General features: G+C 41.4%; 1 protein-coding gene across 1 annotated transcript in view; it reads left to right on the top strand.

Moving 5' to 3' along the window:
- Positions 1 to 17,816, top strand: part of NELL1 (NEL-like 1 (chicken)) — a 603,019-nt gene that overhangs the window by 105,179 nt on the left and 480,024 nt on the right. Inside the window, exon 4 of the mRNA XM_011965414.1 lies at positions 9,711 to 9,861. Coding sequence (XP_011820804.1) covers positions 9,711 to 9,861 — 151 coding nt within the window. The remainder of the gene's footprint in view (positions 1 to 9,710; positions 9,862 to 17,816) is intronic.

The raw sequence follows: 17,816 nt of genomic DNA, 5'->3' as shown, positions 1-17,816 counted from the left end.
CTCCTCTCCTCTCCTGTCCCCTCCCCTCCCCTCCCTTCTCCTCTCCTCCCTTTCTTTCTTTCCCTCCCTTTCTTTTTTCCTCCCTCCCTTCCTCTCCCTCTTTCTTTTTTCTTTCCTTCTCTCCTCTCTTTCCTTTCTTTCTCTCCTTTTCTTCCTCCTCCTCTCTCTTTTTCTTTCTTTCTTCTTAGAGATAGGGTCTTTCTCACTATGTTTCCTGGGATAGACTTGAACTCCTGGGCTCAAGTTATCCTCTGTCTCAGCTTCCTGAGTAGCTGAGATTACAGGCATATGCTACCATGCCTGGCTCTACTTTTCTTGTATCTCTGAACTGAAAAGCTGAGCAGAATCCATTTGCTTTTGTTTGTGTCTTTATAACTAGACTTTTAGCTCCTCATGAATAGAAGGTGTGTCTTAGTTTTGTGTCCACAGTGCTGGTTCAGAGGAGTGCTCAGTAAAGGTTTTTAAAGTTAAGAATGAATGAACAAAGGAATAAATGAGTGGATGGGTGGTTAGCAGAGGGCAGGGGCAAGGACTGCCCTCATGTCTTCATAAGAACATCGAGAGATCCCTTGCTGGAACTGATGTTCTTGCACCCGGCAACCTTTGGTGCTTAGAGTTCTGTGCACTATGTGATGAGTACACCCTTGGGGTTCTCAGACTCTTGACAATCAGTGTGTATTAAAATGGCACCTGAGGAGGGTTGCTGGTCAGTTATTGCCCAAAAAACCCCTCTGTTGTCTTCACTGATTTAAGGATACACAATTGTGGGACTGAAAGCAAGGTGATTGGTGATTATTTTCTTCTTTTGTAGGATGTCCTCCTTGTTTCTCCAATTTCTATGATGAGCTCATATATTTTAGCATAAACATTGTTTTTTTCTTACAATAACTCTCAGAGAAGATTTGGAAAATTCAGACACATGGAAAGAAGAAAAATTTCACCCATGTTAGCTCCTAATTTTTGACAAAATTGAAGGCCATGCCTATCTATCTGCTATGCATCACGAAATAAATTTTATGTTACTGTAGACTTGATATGATGCTGTATGTACTATTGTATACCTGTTTCAGAGTATTGGCTGGACATTTCTATGTTATTTCAATGCCTTTCATATCATTATATTATCATACATAATTTTCCATGGGGTGTATATATCCTAATTTACTTAGCCATTCTCTGCTGTTGGATAGCTTCTTCACTATATAATGTACTCTTAATCGTATTATAAAAGTCTTTTCACCACTCTTTTGCTATTTTTTCTCCTGTCTTGTGATTCACATGGAGCTGGCATTCATACTTTAACTCTCTCTTTATTCCTGTGTTGCTCACTGAGATGGGGCGGGAGGTATGGGGATGAGGGGGATGGGGATAACAGGACTTGATTGCTGGTGGGTGGCAGTGTGGAAAGGCAGCCTAAAGAGGAGTGGCTACACGTTGTTAATTTCTTAGCAACAGGGGATGCATTGATTTGCCTTACTAGTATTGTCAAATTGTCTTCTTTTTAAGAATTTTTACAATTTTTACAATTGTAAAATTGTCTTCTTTTTAAGAAGAGCTCATCTGCCTTACAGTACCTATCTAATTAGCAAAATTATGGGGTACCAGAATCTCTTTTGATCGAATTACACAGTAATTACAGAAAATTGGTTAATACTATGTGTCACAGGATGCCTTAGGTTTAGTCCCCTAATGGAGGAGTTGGGGACACTGAACTGGCTTTATTATTCTTTAGGCAGCTCATTACTTGAATGTACTTTTTCTCAACAGGTTTGGGTTATATTTTCATGTATTTGGTAAACCTTTTTTCTTATATTGTGTTCCAGACTTTGGAGCCAAGATATGATTTATTAATGTGACAAAGATTTGAGGCTTAACCACGTACCAGGCACTGTGCTAGGTGTAGTGTACATATTGGTAGGCAATTTTTCATGGAACTTACAGTCCAGTGGGGAATAAATATAGCACTTGGCGGGGGGCTGTGGCTCATGCCTGTAATCCTGGCACTTTGGGAGGCCAAGGTGGGTGGATCACTTGAGCCCAGGAGTTTGAGACCAGCCTGAGCAATGTGGCGAAACCCGATCTTCTACCAAAAATACAAAAATTAGCCGGGCGTGGTGGCGGGTGCCTGTAGTCCCAGCTACTCAGGAGACTGAGGCAGGAGGATCGCTTGAACCCGTGAGGCAGAGGTTGCAGTGAGCCAAGATTGCACCATGATCCAGGCTGGGCAACAGCCTGGGTGATAGTGAGATCCTGTCTCAAAAAAGCAAAAACAAACAAACAAATATATATATATATGGAGCACTTAATAAAATGATTACACATGTAAATGATTATACACATAATCCCTGACAATTGTGATAAGTACAATGAAGATAAATAAAGACAGGAACCTGAACTGGCCTGGGGTGGTCAGAGAAAACTGGCCTGAGGAGTAGCAATTAATATGTTATCAGAAAAGGAGAGAAGACCAGATGGTTGCTGCAGATGGGAGTGTACCAAAATGGGGAGGAACATGGCCCTGGGAAGAAGGGATGTGAGGCTTGTGGTGCTGGAATGCAGGAGTGCGGGCTGTTGGGGACAGGAAAGGGAGGAGGATAAAAAATAAGCAGAGGCATCAGTTGAATACCATGGAATGTCACAGTCGACTCTGCTGGGGCAAGAGTCAGCTTTGTCTCCACTCGTCATGTGACCTTGGGCAAGCCATGAAACCTCTCTGTGCCTCAGTTCCTTCACCTGTTAAATGGAGATGTGTTTGTATTTACCTCATAAGGGATGTACAAATAGATTGTTCATTCACTTATTCAATAAATATTTCCTGAGTGAACACAAAAGTGCCAGACACTGGGTGTATCATGGTGATTTACCCTTGATTTATATCAAGCACCGAGATCACACAGATTGGCGAATAGCGGGTGTAGCACAGTTAAGAGTGTAGCTCATGGAACCAGCTTGCCGGGTTGAAATCTCAGCACCAAGCCTTCCTAGCCTAGTGTCCTTTAGAACATTATTTAAATTCTGTAAGCTTTAGTTTGGTCATCTGTAAAGTAGGAATAATAATAATGTCTTCTACTAAAGTTATTGTAAGTGAGATGACATGTGCAGAGCATGAGCCCTGCCCTTGGCACAGTAATAAGACATACACGTTTGATTTGTCTCATTCCAGCTTCTGGAACAAATGGAGGTTTAACAGAATGTTATTGTGTACTTGTTAGTGGAGATGAAAATCCCTTACATGTTAACTGGGAGTCTTCTAGTGATTTCTGTTTCTTTGAAAGTTGCTTGGATCTGACATCCTTAAAGAAGAACATCTGACATCCTTAAAGAAGAACATCTGACATCCTTAAAGAAGGGTCACAAGACCAAATAGTGGGACATGTGCCTCCCATCCTCCAAAACCAGAAATTGACTCACTGGTGGTTGGCAGTTCTGAATTGACAAATTTCCTCTACATTCAGAAATGAAAAGCCAACTGTCATTTCAAATTAAGAAATGTTGCTTTACCTTTTGGGGCCGTTCTTACCATGAACTTGTGTGGCACTCAGGCTAGAAGGATGTGGCCTGTCTATATCAGGAGCTTGCTATATTTTGAGGTTCTCAGTGTAATTACTGAAATGTTGCCTGCATTCTCTAGCAGTTGAGGCTGAGGCGGGCTGCCTTGGTGCGTTTGTGTTTATGTGTTTCTGGCTGCTGCTGCTTTTCCCACCTCAATTTGCTGATTCTTAGCTGTGCACTGGTGGGGATTTTGCCTCTTGGTCTGCTTTGTGCTAATGTGGTACCCCTTGGCCAATCAGGGGCCTGAGAATTTGCTCCAATATTAGGTAAGTAGATGCTTTCTCTGCTGAACTTGTAGTAAGAGATACACTTGCAGAAAAAGAAAAATGCTGGGATAATGTAAAACACGTGAGTTCACAGTCATACAATGCTGTTGCAGTGAATGCCCTCTTCTCCCTCTCTCCTGCCTAGTAAATGCTTATTCATGTTTTTAGAGTCAGGTTCAATGATATCTCCTCCATGATGTCATCCCTAATCTCTAAGGGGCCTCCTCTGTTTATTTTTGTGCACTGCCCTATTCTGTAACTGTTGTCTTAAGGAAACTGTCTTGCTTATGTGTCTATCCTCCAGGGCAGAAACTGTATTTTTACTTTCATTCTCCCAGTGCCAACCACCGTGCCTGGCGCAGGGGAAGCAAGGTATATGCTTGTTGACAATGAAATTCACCACCATCCGCACTCTATACATCAGGGAAGAGGGAAATGAAGTTGCTTCTATTTGAGGCAGAGAAGAGTGTGTGAACACAGAGAAGAGTGTGTGAATACAGAGAAGAGTGTGTGAACACAGAGAAGAGTGTGTGAACACAGAGAAGAGTGTGTGAATACAGAGAAGAGTGTGTGAACACAGAGAAGAGTGTGTGAACACAGAGTGTGTGAACACAGAGAAGAGTGTGTGAACACAGAGAAGAGTGTGTGAATACCATCATTTAATTTCTTTCCTTCTCCAATCTCCTCCCTTCACCCAGCACTCTTTTTTTTTTTTTTTTTTTGCTGATGTTTAATCATCATATTAGCATTTTTAGTCTTTCTTTAAAAATGAGTAGGTAGAACCGTTTTATCCTGGGAAAGAAAAAGCACTTAACTCTTGCTGCTGAGTTAGCACTTCTTAACTAGAACATGCAAAACCTGAGTATTTTGAATGCCATTTTCCCCCTTTTCAAAAATGTGAAATATTCACTTTAAGTGAAGTGGTTGTTGTATGTGAAACTACTTTTATGCAATGGTAGCCTCCAAGGACACTCCGAGAGGTTACAAAATGGGAAGCCTCATGGACAGACTAAATTCAAATACTTGAATCATGTTTAAAATATCTAGGAGGAAGTAGGGGAAAGAGATGGAGTAGGTTAACACATGCAGGATTGAGTGTGAGCAGCGGGAAGCACCAGCCCACCCAGTTCCTGTGTTATTCATTCCTCATATATTCTGTTTTTTTTTTTTCTCTCTCTCTCTGCTGCATCAGCTTCTTTGATGATGGTGTGATTATGAGGACTGGAGCTGAGGTTAACGAAAAGGGAGGGGGCTCAGTGAATGGGAGATTTCCGGAGCCCACATGCTTCCTCTATTGGAAATACTTAAGGGCAAGTAATCCTGGATACACCTGTAATTCACCAGTTAATTTGGTGAGCAGTGATGGGTTTTATTAGCATTTCTCAAAGATAGTACATGTGGGACCAGAATGGAAATGAAACGGATGTCAATGATGGGTGTTGGTTTAGGGATGGCGTGACTGTCATTGTGAAGGTGGCATGATTTGCGCATTATAACTTGGTCCTCCCAACCCATGTATTTGCAAGTAACACTCTTATTCAATCCTTTTTATCTGTATTCAACACACTTATGTTCCATGTATTCAGTCTATGTTTAGCATGTTTCACAGGTTTCTAACTTGCTCTCTATATTTAGCACTTCGTATGGGCTTTATCTGTCCTGTTTGTTTTTCTTGTTCTCTCTAGCAGAATTGAATATTCTTAAGTAATACAGCAAACACATATTATAGTGGTTGAATATAGAAGTACAATATTCACTATAGGTTCCCATTAATTGGGTTTCATTGGTTGCTCTTTTAACTCCAGGAATAAAGCAGGTTGCTGCAAAGTAGGTGACATATCACTATTTTTAATAGTTGACAACTTTATGTTTTATGTTAATTTGGAAAATCAGCAGAGGAGAAAAATTGTAAAATCTAGGTTTCTTAATAGATGGAATTCGCCCTCAGTGCTCTCTTTTGCTATGCAGCTATGAGCAGGATCAAGTGATTAACTGAAATGAAACGTCAAGACTAGGAAAGAACTTGGAGATCATGGAATTTAGTGGTCTTAATTTTCAGATGTAGAGTGTGAGGTTCAGAGAGGTAAGGTACTTTATCCAAAGTCACACAGCTAGTCATCTGCAAAACTCACAGTGATCTCAGTCCTTTGAAACACCTGTCCAGTGTTTCTGCCTGCATATTGTAAGACATAGAATGACTTTGTTGTATTTTTCTTAACATCTGAATCATGGTCAAAATTTACTTGAAAGGGCTTCTCTGAAAATGAGAATGCATATAAAGCCTCAGTGTATCAAAACAGATGTTTCTTCCATTTCACTCTAGTGAGTGCTAATGGGGTCTCTTTACTTCAGTGTGCCAATCATTTATAAAAAGGAATAAGAAAAGCCAGTATAAGAAATGTTCCGTTTTCTTGGAGGGTTGAGTGAGTATGGTAGGACTAGATCAGACTATTAAGTGGAGGTGTCCTACAAAGAAGTAGGGCTTATTTAGCAGCAAACATCATTAAAATAAATTTTCATGGCCATGAGCATTTGAGAAGGACCCATTTATCTCCTGGTTTTCCAAAAGATACATTATTTTCTGACCATAATATATGTGGTTACTTGAAGTAACAGTATAAATGAGAAAAATAAATGGAAAATACATTAATCAATTCAGTAAACCTTTATTGGATGCCTGTTTTTTGCCAGGTACTAAGAACTGTGGATAAAACAATGGATAAATAAGTATGCCTGCCCTCATGGAACTTACAGTCTAGTGGGAAAAGAAAGCAAATAATATGAGGTAACAAACTTGAAACAAGACTGTGATAAATGATATCAGCAAATAATAAATGGATTACAGGACATATAATATGACAAGTCAAATGAAGAAAATACCCAGACTGGAGTATTAGAGAGACATTAATGCAGAGCCTGCCTTGGAGAGGCCAGAAGATTGCATTTACAGTGAAAGCTGAAGGAGAAGGAGTCAGGGACGTGAAAAGGAGAGAGAAGAACACTGTGAGCAGGGGGACAAGCATGAAGATCTGAGGTGTGAGTGGGCCTGGTGTGCTCTTCTAGCAACCAAGGAGAAAAGTATGAATGGGGTGGGAGAGGTAGGCAAGAATCAGTTTGTGTGCAACTTTGCAGGCATGCTGAAGGGACTGGATTTTATCCTATGAGCAGTGGGGAACCATTGGAGGATTTTAAGCAGGAGGCTGAAATGACTCGGACTTAGGCTTTAAAAAGAGCACGTTAACTACTGTGTGAAGAATGGTGAAAAGAGGGCAGTATGGAAGTGGGAAGGTTAGGAGATCATTGGAAGCACCCTAGGGAGCAATGATAGTGGCTTGGCAAGAGTTTTAACAGTGAAATTGGGAAGAAGTGGACAGATTCCAGATGTGGGAGCCCACTTGACTTGTTTTTAGATTGGATATGGAGAGTGGAGAACAGGGAAAAATCAAGGGCAATTTCTAGTTTTTTGACTTGAGGAACAGGGTGTTACCGTTTACTAAGACTGGGACCTCTGTGAGAAAATTGAGGGTAGAGGGAAGAGAACAGGCTTCACTGTGGGCACATTACAATTTGAAATGCTTGAAGGTGAACATTTGAATGTACTGCTTAAGGGAGAGGTTAGGGCTGCAGATATAAAGTTGGAGGCCATTGGTCATGGGGTTGGATGATATCACTCAGGGAGAGTTGAGTGAGAGGTGAGGATACCCATAGCTGATATGGTATTCATATCCATTTCCTCCAGCAGGCATTGCTGAACACTTATGGCTCTCTTTTCTTTGGTCCCAAGCTTTAGAATCCTGAAATTCAGGCATCCACTACCAAGCAGTTGATTCCTAACTGATGAGTAAAGAAGAAAAAAGTAAAAAGTCAACATATAACTGAATTTTAAGAGTTGAATTTTTTTTGGCATTACTTATAGGTGAATTTATTAAGATGATCTTTGCTTAGAAGTAATGATAGTAGGGTGCGGTGGCTCACACTTACAATCCCAGCACTTTGGAAGGCCAAGGTGGGTGGATCCCCTGAGATCAGGGGTTCAAGACAAGCCTGGGCAACATGGGGAAACCCTGTCTCTACCAGAAATACACACACACACGCACACACACAAAAACATGGTCATGGTGGCACATACCTGTGGTCCCAACTACTTGGGAGGCTGAAGTGGGAGATCGCTTGAGCCCGGGAGGCGGAGGCTGCAGTGAGCCGAGATCATGCCACTGCACTTCAACCTGGTGACAGAGTGAGACCCCATCTCAAAATAAAGAAGTAATGATAATAAAAATAATATTAACAAACATTTTCTAATACTCTCGTTTACAGAGTGATTCACCCACACATTTAATAGGTTTTAAATATCATCTGGAATGTCTTTGGCTGGGATTTTGTAGAAGGTATAGAAGCATTTTTCAAGTGGCTATCTCTTATCTCAAAGCTTGACAAAAGCTGACAGCATGCCACTTAACAATTAAGTAGCGAAGGCCTTGCTACTATTGTGCAGGTAGGTTTTATACTGGTAGACTGGTCTACCTGAGTTGGGTGTCTCCAAGATAGAGGACAAACATTGCTTTCTGCCATTCATAGTCTAGATATTTACAGGTGGAAAAGACTGTGCTGTTCTTTTCTGTGTTATAAAATTGAAGCAGCAATTCAAAAAATTATAGAAGGCTAAGGTGGAAGGCTCTAAGAGATCACCTAGTCTACTCCCTCATTTTGCAGATGAGAGAACTGAGGCCCAAGGTCAAGAATTGAAGGATATCTTATTCAGAAGCCACTCTTTAGGATGAGATTCTTCAAGGTCCATAGACCAGTCTGTGATGTTGCTTGGGCAGTGCAGCCTTTGAAGTTCTATGTTTTTCAAGGGCTTCCCATGTAGTCCTGGAGAAATAACCAAGTAGTTATCATGCAGTCAGAGGAGGTGGTCAGAATGTGAGAGGAGGCCACCAAACGCACTTATAATGTTCATTTATCATCCTCTGAATAATCTTCTCTAACTTTGCTCCCTTAATGTCCCTTTCTGATGCCAGAAAATGTAGTGTAAAATAATGAGATAACACCTAGTTTATCATGACAAGGGTGAGTCTGGGTATGAAGTGATGGATGTCTCTCATTATGCTGATGTTGGATAAAGAAACATTCTTGTCCAGGAGCAGGATTAGCTGGAATCACACACCTCTAGGCCTGCTGAATTGGCTTCAACTTCAATAAATATTTCATGAGGAAAGTCATCCATTGCATGTTTATGGAGAAATTCCAAGCACGCATGTGGAGCATGAGCATGCCTTGTATTTATTCTTTAAGCAAAGGCAGAGTTGTCTGGCATTATTAGTGCTAGTAAATATCTGCTAGGTACAAGGCAAGGACAGGTTTCCTATATACATTGTGGGGAGAAGGAAGCTGTGTCCATGGAAAAAGTGAAATTGGAGGATGCTGAGTGGCATTCGGGTCTTATTATCCAAGATTCTCTGAATTTAGGACCACATTTATCCGACTATCTCTCACCTTATTTACAGCAACCTAATCTGTTTGCAGCAAACTGAATTGCTCAGTGTCCCGTCAAAATTCCTGTCAGAAATCACTGGCCATTTGTGAACTTGTCAAAGTGACAAGTGGGCACGGTGACAGAGATAGCGTTTCCGGGATTTGCATTGAATGAATGCAGCTGTAGGGAGTGGTGAATGGTGCCTGAAAATGAAAACTATTGACAGAAGAGGAAAATGAAAAATGCAATCTGGATTCTTTGGACATGACATTTTTAACCGTGGATCTTTTCTCCCCTTCCTTCTCATCTCCCCTCTCCTCTTTCTCCTGTATTTCTTCTCTGTCCTTCTCCTTCTCCTTCCTCTTCTCCTCTCCTTCTTCTCTCCTGTTTCTCCTGATCTTCCTCTTGATTCCTAGACATGGAAAGAGAGATCCATGCAGCTCCTCATGTGAGTGAGAAATTAATTCAGCTGTTCCGGAACAAGAGTGAATTCACCTTTTTGGCCACTGTACAGCAGAAGCCATCCACTTCAGGAGTAATACTGTCCATTCGAGAACTGGAGCACAGGTAAGAAAGCTCTTTCTGCTTTTGAAAATCTCCTTAGAGTTAATGGGTCATACAAAATGTCTTGGAATTTAGAGTTTGTAGCCCCATGAAAACTTTCATCTAACTGAGGCCTCGTTTCTGTTAAACACATTCATGAATTTACTTTGCATTAAGAATTTACTTTGGTCAAAGTGGCTTTCTTGTTTGCTCTCTAAGGACCAATCATGAGTATCTTTCTCACTTGTCTTCTGGTAGACTTAGAATAAAATCACATTCTATCATATTTAGTCATCAAGCAAGTTAATTAGTTATGTTTAACAACCTTCAATAAACATTTACGGTGTGTTTATGTGGGGATTATACTTGACACTGGGAATATTAAGGTGAGTAGTGTAGGATTTTCATTGTAAAAATCACATAAGCTAGTAGGGAAGATAGACAAATAAATATAATAAAGTATTGAAGATGCAGTGCTAGAAGGTTGTAATCAGGAAATAAAGGTAAGAGTAGTCATTCTGCTAAGTGTTGTGGTAGCCAGGAAAGGCTTTGGAAAAGATGATTGTTGTATAAGGAAAAAAATCTGAGTATTTTACATGCCGAATATGAAGGAGTAAGGGATGGAAGAATAACATTTCAGAAAGAGGTTGCTATGATTTTTAAGAATCAACACGTGGGTAGGTAAGTGGTTGGAACATAAAAGCGTGTATGCGGAAGGGATGAGAGTTTGGGTTGGGCAATGAGGGGTGGTATTATAGAGGCAGGTAGAAGCCAGGTCATTGCAAAGCTTCAATGCCATGTTAAAAACTTGGGCTAAAGTCCCCTAGGCAATGGGTTTTAAATTGAAGAAAGATCACTCTATCATTGAATTCAAATTAATAATCATTAGGTAACCTAAACAATTTTAATTTTTAATACTGGGTTCCTCTGTAGTAGTCCACTGAAAATATTTATGAAGCACCTACTCTGTTCTAGGTGCCATGTAAGGTTTTGTGGAGAAATCAAAGGAACAAAATCTTCTAAGGATATATGAGGGAGTTTGGCAATGCAGGAAACAAGGCATAACCACATAGAAAGCTAAAGAATAAAAAGTCAATAATAAAGAAATAGTAGATTGGTGTTACAATGAAGTATGGAGCTAATTTCAAAATTACGTAAAGGTGTTAAGTTCACTGAATTAAATGCATTAGGTTAGTGGTTAAGGAAGACCACATAGAGTGCTCTTGAAGCACAGGCAGAATTCCAGCAGCTAAGGGAAAAAGGGTGTTATATCAAACAGAAGGAACAATGTGCACAGTCACAGAGGTGAAGAAATGTAGAGAAATGCAATTTTGGGAGTGGGAACAGCGAACAGACCAATTTGGCTGGAACAGAGGCTCTTTCTATGCAGACTTTTCAGCAGTTGTAAGGATCAACAGTTCTGTCTAATGGTCGTTTGCTCTCAGCCTCAAAGTGTGCTGATGGACCCTGATCATTCTGTGGGGGTGTTGTCATTACAATCTGGCTGTTCTTGGTCAGCCCAGAGAAAGCAAGGTGATGTACATGTCTGTGAGAGATATGGGTTCATTCAAAGGTGTTCTGTGTGCTGGAGAAAGGTATATGTTCTCATTTTCCAAGGATTGAGTGTCAAGGCAAGTCCCAGCTTCACAACCCTACCTTGCCCCATTGGCCTTGTGGGGTTGAGTGTGAATGCCTCTTTGGTATGAGGATTATACAGATGCCCAAAGTAGGAGGTAGATTTTCAGATACTTCTCAGTGAATGCAGAGGAGAGCTTCCCAAAGCAGATAAGAAGCATGTGAAATAGTTGCTATTTTATTAGAAACAGCAAGCTTTCAGAGTCAGACTGATGGAGGCTGGAGTTCCAGTTCTAGCTTTGTGACAACAGTTTTTCAATGTCTTGGAACCTCAATTTCCTTGTCTGTAAAATGTGTGTAATAATCTATTTTCCTGGGCTTCTGTAAGGATGAAAAAGGATAGCGCATGGTGTGCATGGTGAGTGGCCATCCCATAACACATATACATTTATTCTCCTTGTCTAAGTGTGTTCTGAAACTGTATTTGCCGTGTTTCTCTTTTGGATTTTTTTTTTTCAATAGGATAGGTTTTAAAAAAAACTTTTGTGTTGCCATGTGAGGCTGTCTTCTTTTATATCCCTAGTAGGTTTCTAATAGAACCCGAGGATGATTGAAAGGAGAGTCATTTAATCATTTTTCATTGTAATAGGAAAACTTCAGAATTTTTTTTTTTTTTTTTTTTTTTTTTAGAAAAGAAGATTGCTCTGTCCCTCATGCTGGATGCCTGTAAACCCAGCACTTTGGGAGACTGAGAAGGGCGGATCACCTGAGGTCAGGAGTTCAAGACCAGCCTGACCAATGTGGTGAAACCCCGTCTCCACTAAAAATACAAAAATTAGCCAGGTGTGGTAGTGTGTGCCTGTAATCCCAGCTACTCGGGAGGCAGAGGCAGGAGAGTTGCTTGAACTTAGGAGGCTGAGGTTGCAGTGAGCCAGGATTGTGCCATTGCACTCCAGCTTGGGCAACAAGAGCGAAACTCCATCTCAATAAATAAATAAATAAATAAATAAATAAATAAATAAATAAATAAAATAAAAGGGGAGAAGAAAACCATGTACAGGGGTCGAATGCCTTTAGCCAAAGAAGGTGAGGCATAGAGGTCTTACCACTAGGGAACATATCCGAGTCACACAGCACCAAAGTGTATTAGCAGTAGAAATTATCTGAGTCACAAGGCACCAAAGTATGTTGGCAGTGGAGGGTATCCAAGTTACATGCCACCGAAATATGTTACTGGCGGCAAATCCATATGGGTCTACAGTAACCTCAATTCTTGTGTCTTCAGAAGAAAAATGTATCTGAGGGGCATAAGGCAGAAGGAGAGACCAAGGCAAGTTTTAAAGCAGGAGCAAAAGTTTATTAAAAAGCTTTAGAGCAGAAACGAAAGGAAGGAAAATACACTTGCAAGAGAGCCAAGCAGGCACCATGAAAGACAAGTGCGAACAACCTCAGATCTTGACTGCTACACAAAATAAATATGAAGAAGTAAGATATTAGATCCCCTCTCCTCTGGACTTTATGGTACCCTATTCCATGTGTGTGTAGTCTGACAAGGCAAGGTATGAAAGACTGTGGATTTCTAATGCATTGGCTATGGGTAATACAGAAAACCCAGTTTGTACTCTAGTAGAGAAGATCTAGTTAAGGAGACCTGGAATGCAAGAAAATAGAGAAGAACATATAATGGCATATATTTAGAAATTAGACTATTCATTATAACCCTCCTCCCCTCACCAAATGTTCCCATCTGCAATAAGTGAGAATCTTTCATAATTTTCAGGTTACTTTTATTATTTACCAGGATAACAGTATCTAGAGGAGCAAATTATCCTGTAGAAATTTGGCATGGACATTTGACCAGATATGTAAGTTGACCAAGGATTGGGGGCTTTTCTTTATTCAATAGCAGAAGATCCAGGTATGTAGTAGATGGATTGTTGGCTTAAAAGTCAGACACCCAGGTTCTTTTCGTGGTTCTCTCTTATGTGATTCTGATTGTATTACTAATGATAAAGATAAATTAAATAAGTATTTGAAACAATTGGGATATGATGGACATTATTAGATTTCTAGATAATTTTTTATTTTTATAATTCAGTAGCTTTTAGTATAATCATAGAATTGTGCATTCATCACCACAATCAATTTTAGAAGTGTTCATTACCCTCAAAAGAAATCTCATACCTTTCAGCTCTCACCCACAATTTCCTCATAAGCTCCCTAGCCTTAGGCAACCACTAATCTACTTTCTGTCTTTGTAGATTTGCCTATTTTGGTTATTTCATACAAATGAAATATACACTATGTATTCCTTTTTGACTGGCTTCTCTGACAGAATAATGCTTTCAAGGTTCCTTCATATTGTAGCTTGTGTCAGTAGTTCACTTCTTTTTATTGCAGAATAATGTTATGTTGTTTGGATATAATACATTATAGATATCCATTTATCAGCTGGTGGACATTTGAATTGTTTCCACTCTTGGCTATTATGAATAATGCTGCTATGAACATTAATGTACAAGCTATTGTGTGGACATGTTTTTATTCCCTTGGGTATGTGACTAGGAGTGGAATTGCTGGATCAGATGGAAATTCTGTTTAACTGTTTGAGGAACTGCCAGACTTGTCCAAAGTGATTACACTGTTTTACATTCCCCGAAGCAGTGTTTGAGGGTTTCAGTTTTTCCACATCCTTGTCAACACTCTTTGTTATCTTTCTTTTTGATGATAGACATTCTAATGGGTATGAAGTGATACCTCATTATGGTTTTGAGTTGCATTTGCTTGATGGCAAATGATGTTGAGTATCTTTTCATAAGCTTATTGACCATTTGTGAATCTTCTTTGGAGAAATGTATATTCAGATAATTTGCTCACATTTAATTGGATTCTTTGTCTTTCTATCATTGATTTGTAATAATCCTGTGTGTTTTAGATGCAGTCATTTATCAGATGTATGATTTACAGTTTTTCCCCCATTCTGTGGGTGGTCTTTTCATTTTCTTGGTGGTGTCCTTTAATCACAAAGGCTTTAAAATTTGATGATGTCCAGTTTATTTTATTTTATTTTTATGATTCTGATGTCATATTTTTGCCTAATTCAAAGTCATGAAGATTTACTCCTATGTTTTATTCTAAAAGTTTTATAGGTTTAGCTTTTACATTTATCTCTTAGATATATTTTGAGTTATTTTCTTCTAAAAGTTTTATAGGCTTAGCTCTCACACTTATCTCTTAGATATATTTTGAGTTAATTTTTATATATCATGTGAGGTAGGGGTCCAACTTCTTTTGCATATGAATACCCAATTGTTTCTTCACCATTTGTTGAAGACTACTTTTCTTCCAGTGAATTGTACTGGCACCCTGTCAAAGATCAATTGACCATAAATGTGAGGGCTTATTTCTGGTCTCTTACTGTTACGGGATCTTTGGGGTGTCACTTTTCTGACCAGAAACCTGTGGCTGGTGGTGCCTTTGTCCGAGTTTTGGTAGGGTCCACTGGGCTTGTTCCACCAACTGCGCCTGGCAGACTGCACTCAGTTTATGGTAGTGGCCTAGGTGCCATGCCTCCAGGGGAGATGGGAGTCAGGCATGGAGCAGCAAGGGGTGTGTGAGTGAGCATGGGGTCTGACCACTGCACAGTCAGATACGCTGGCTGCTGCCACGGGGTGGGCAGCTCCAGGTACTGGCAGGGTTACCGACTCTCTGTGAGATTGTTGCTGGACCAGGTGCACCGCAAGCAGCTTCCACCAGCACCGGGGAACACGGTGGCACCTGAAAGCTTCGAGACACCAGGAACTGCAAGGCCCCAAAGAGACAGTCACAGCTCTGGCTCGGGGAGCCCAGGTCTGGGCTCCCCAAAGGGCTACAGCTCTTCTCTTCTCTCCTCTTTGCCCCCAGTGTGGCAAGCAAGGAGACTGTTTCAGCCCTGTTTGTGTTACATCTTTTTTAGCCTCATTCAGGGAGTCCCAAGTTCTTGTCCTGCAACCAGGAAGAACGAGGTACACAGACAAGTGGAGAGTGAGCAAGATGAAGAGAAGCTCTATTGAGCAATAGAAGAGTCTTCCACAAGGGTAGCTCCTTTCCTCAGCCAGGGTGTCCGACAAGTGTTCAGCTCCTGAACCTGGAGTGGGAAGCTCCTCTCTGCAGGCAGGTTCCGCTGTGGTCTCTGCAGCTCTTAGCAGAGAGGAGGCCCTAGAGTGGGTGGCTCCGCTCTGCAGCTGGTTATCCTGATGTCTGCTTGAGTTTCAGCAGAGAGGAGGCCCTGGACTGGGTAGCTCCTCTCTGCAGCTGGTCGTCCTGATGTTTGCTCACCTCTGGTTGAACCTGGGCTCCCTGAGTCAGGGCTGTGACTCCCTCTTTGGGGCTTTGCAGTTCTTTGTGTCTCCAAGCTTCCAGGTGCCACCGTGTTCCCCGGCGCTGGTGGAAGCTGCTTGCAGTACACCTGGTCAAGCCACAATCTCACAGAGAGTCGGTAACCCTGCCAGTATTTGGAGCTGCCCACCCCGTGGCAGCAGCCAGCACATCTGACTGTGCAGTGACCACTCACACACCCCTTTTGGACTTCTATGGGCCTCAGAGGGGAGGAAGTACAAGCCAGTTGGCCCATGGGCGGCCATGGATATGCCTGGAAAAGGCACTACAAGTTCCCACTCTGGTCTGTGGAACTGGCAGCCTTCTGGTCCTCCCTGGCTTGAAGGTGAAGCCTCACCGGGGACCCACCCACTTCCACCCAGGAATCTGTCTGCCTCCTGCTGACATTTATGGTTCCCAGATTGCAGGTGCCAAGGGATACCTGCAGGCCAATGCTGAGCTGACTTTAGCCCCACCTCAGCTTTCCTTCTATGCTCATTGGTGCCCAAAATCCAGAGAGGGCTAAGGTGGCAGAGGGCTGGTGTGTTAGCACAGCCCTGAGCATGTGCACACCTGGCTAGGCTGTGACAGTGCTGAGACTCGGCCCTGACTTTGCTCAAAGACTGGAGCAGGTGCTTGTATCAGAGAGAAACCAGGCCGTGGGAGCAGGCATTTCTGAGCCTACAAGTGCAGTGGGGTCCTTCCCAGGTCCCCAAGAGTGCAGGGATGCCTGGGCCCGCAGCTGCAGCTGTGAGGGGAAGGGTTGGGGCTCCTGCCTTGGTGAAACAGGAGGCCTGGGTCTGCAGCCAGTTTGGGCAGCTGCATCTGAGCCCAGGGGCATAGGATGCCTGCCTGCTCTGTGGAGTGGGAGGTCTAGATCTGCAGCCCTGACTTGGACACTGCTCCTGCCTGCTCTACGGAGCAGGAGGCCTGGGTCTGCAGCTGCAAGTGGGCAACTGCAGTGTGCCTGGGGAACTTCTACCCCAACTTGGAAGGGGCGGCGCTCCTGCTTTTTCACAGCTCCCAGTTGCTCCACAGATGCAGGCCTGGCCATGCCTCACTGTTGCAGCTGGAGTGATGGTAGTGGCTGCTTCAGACAGCCTGCCACTACCATCATTACTTCTATTTCATTGATCTAGATGTCTGTCCATATGGAAGAGCTGTTTGATTATTGCAGTTTTGTAATAAGTTTGGTAACTGGGAAATATGAATCTTCCAAGTTTGTTGTTTTCAGGATTGTTTTGGTTATTCTAGTTCCCTTGGATTTTCATATGAATTTTAAGACCAGCTTGTCAGTTTCCACAAATAAGTCAGCTGAGATTTTGATAGAGATTGCATTGAATCTGTAGGTCATCAGTGTGAGGAAGTATTGCCGTCAAAACAATATCAAATAATTTGATTCATGAACATGGGGTGTCTTTCTGCTTTCTCAGATCGTCTTTCATTTCTTTCAATTTTTTTTTTTTTGTTTTCAAAATCTAAGTTTTTGGTGGCTTTTGTTAATTTATTTCTAGGTTTTTTTATGCTATTATATATGGAATAATTTTCTTAGTTTCAATTTTTGGTTGCTCATTGCTGCTAAATAGAAAGGGAATTAATTTTTGCCTATTACTTTGCACCCTGCAACCTTGGTAAGCTTATTGATTGGTTCTAATAGTTTCTAGTGAATTCCTTAGAATTTTTCCATATAAGATTATGTCATCTCCAAATAGAGATAGTTTTATTTCTTCCTGTCCTACCTGGCTGCCTGTTATTTCATTTTTGTACTGAATTGCCCTGGCCAGAGCTTCCAGTACAATGTTGAATAGATATGGGTGAGCAGATATCTTTGTATTATTTCTGATTTTAAAGGGAAAGCTTTCAGTTTTCACCTAGAAGTATGTTAGCTTTGGATTTTCAGATACTCTTCACCAGTTTGGAGGTTTTTTTTTTTTTTTCTATTTGTAGGTGTTCTTTATCATGCTGAAGAAGTTTCTATTTCTAGTTTGGTTAGTGTTTCTATTATGAAGGGTGTTGAATTTCTTCACATGCTATTTCTATATCTACTG

Source organism: Mandrillus leucophaeus, unplaced genomic scaffold (assembly GCF_000951045.1).
Source record: "Mandrillus leucophaeus isolate KB7577 unplaced genomic scaffold, Mleu.le_1.0 Scaffold723, whole genome shotgun sequence".
In the NCBI taxonomy this organism is placed as follows: domain Eukaryota; kingdom Metazoa; phylum Chordata; class Mammalia; order Primates; family Cercopithecidae; genus Mandrillus; species Mandrillus leucophaeus.
This window is presented reverse-complemented; position numbering and strand designations above follow the sequence as displayed.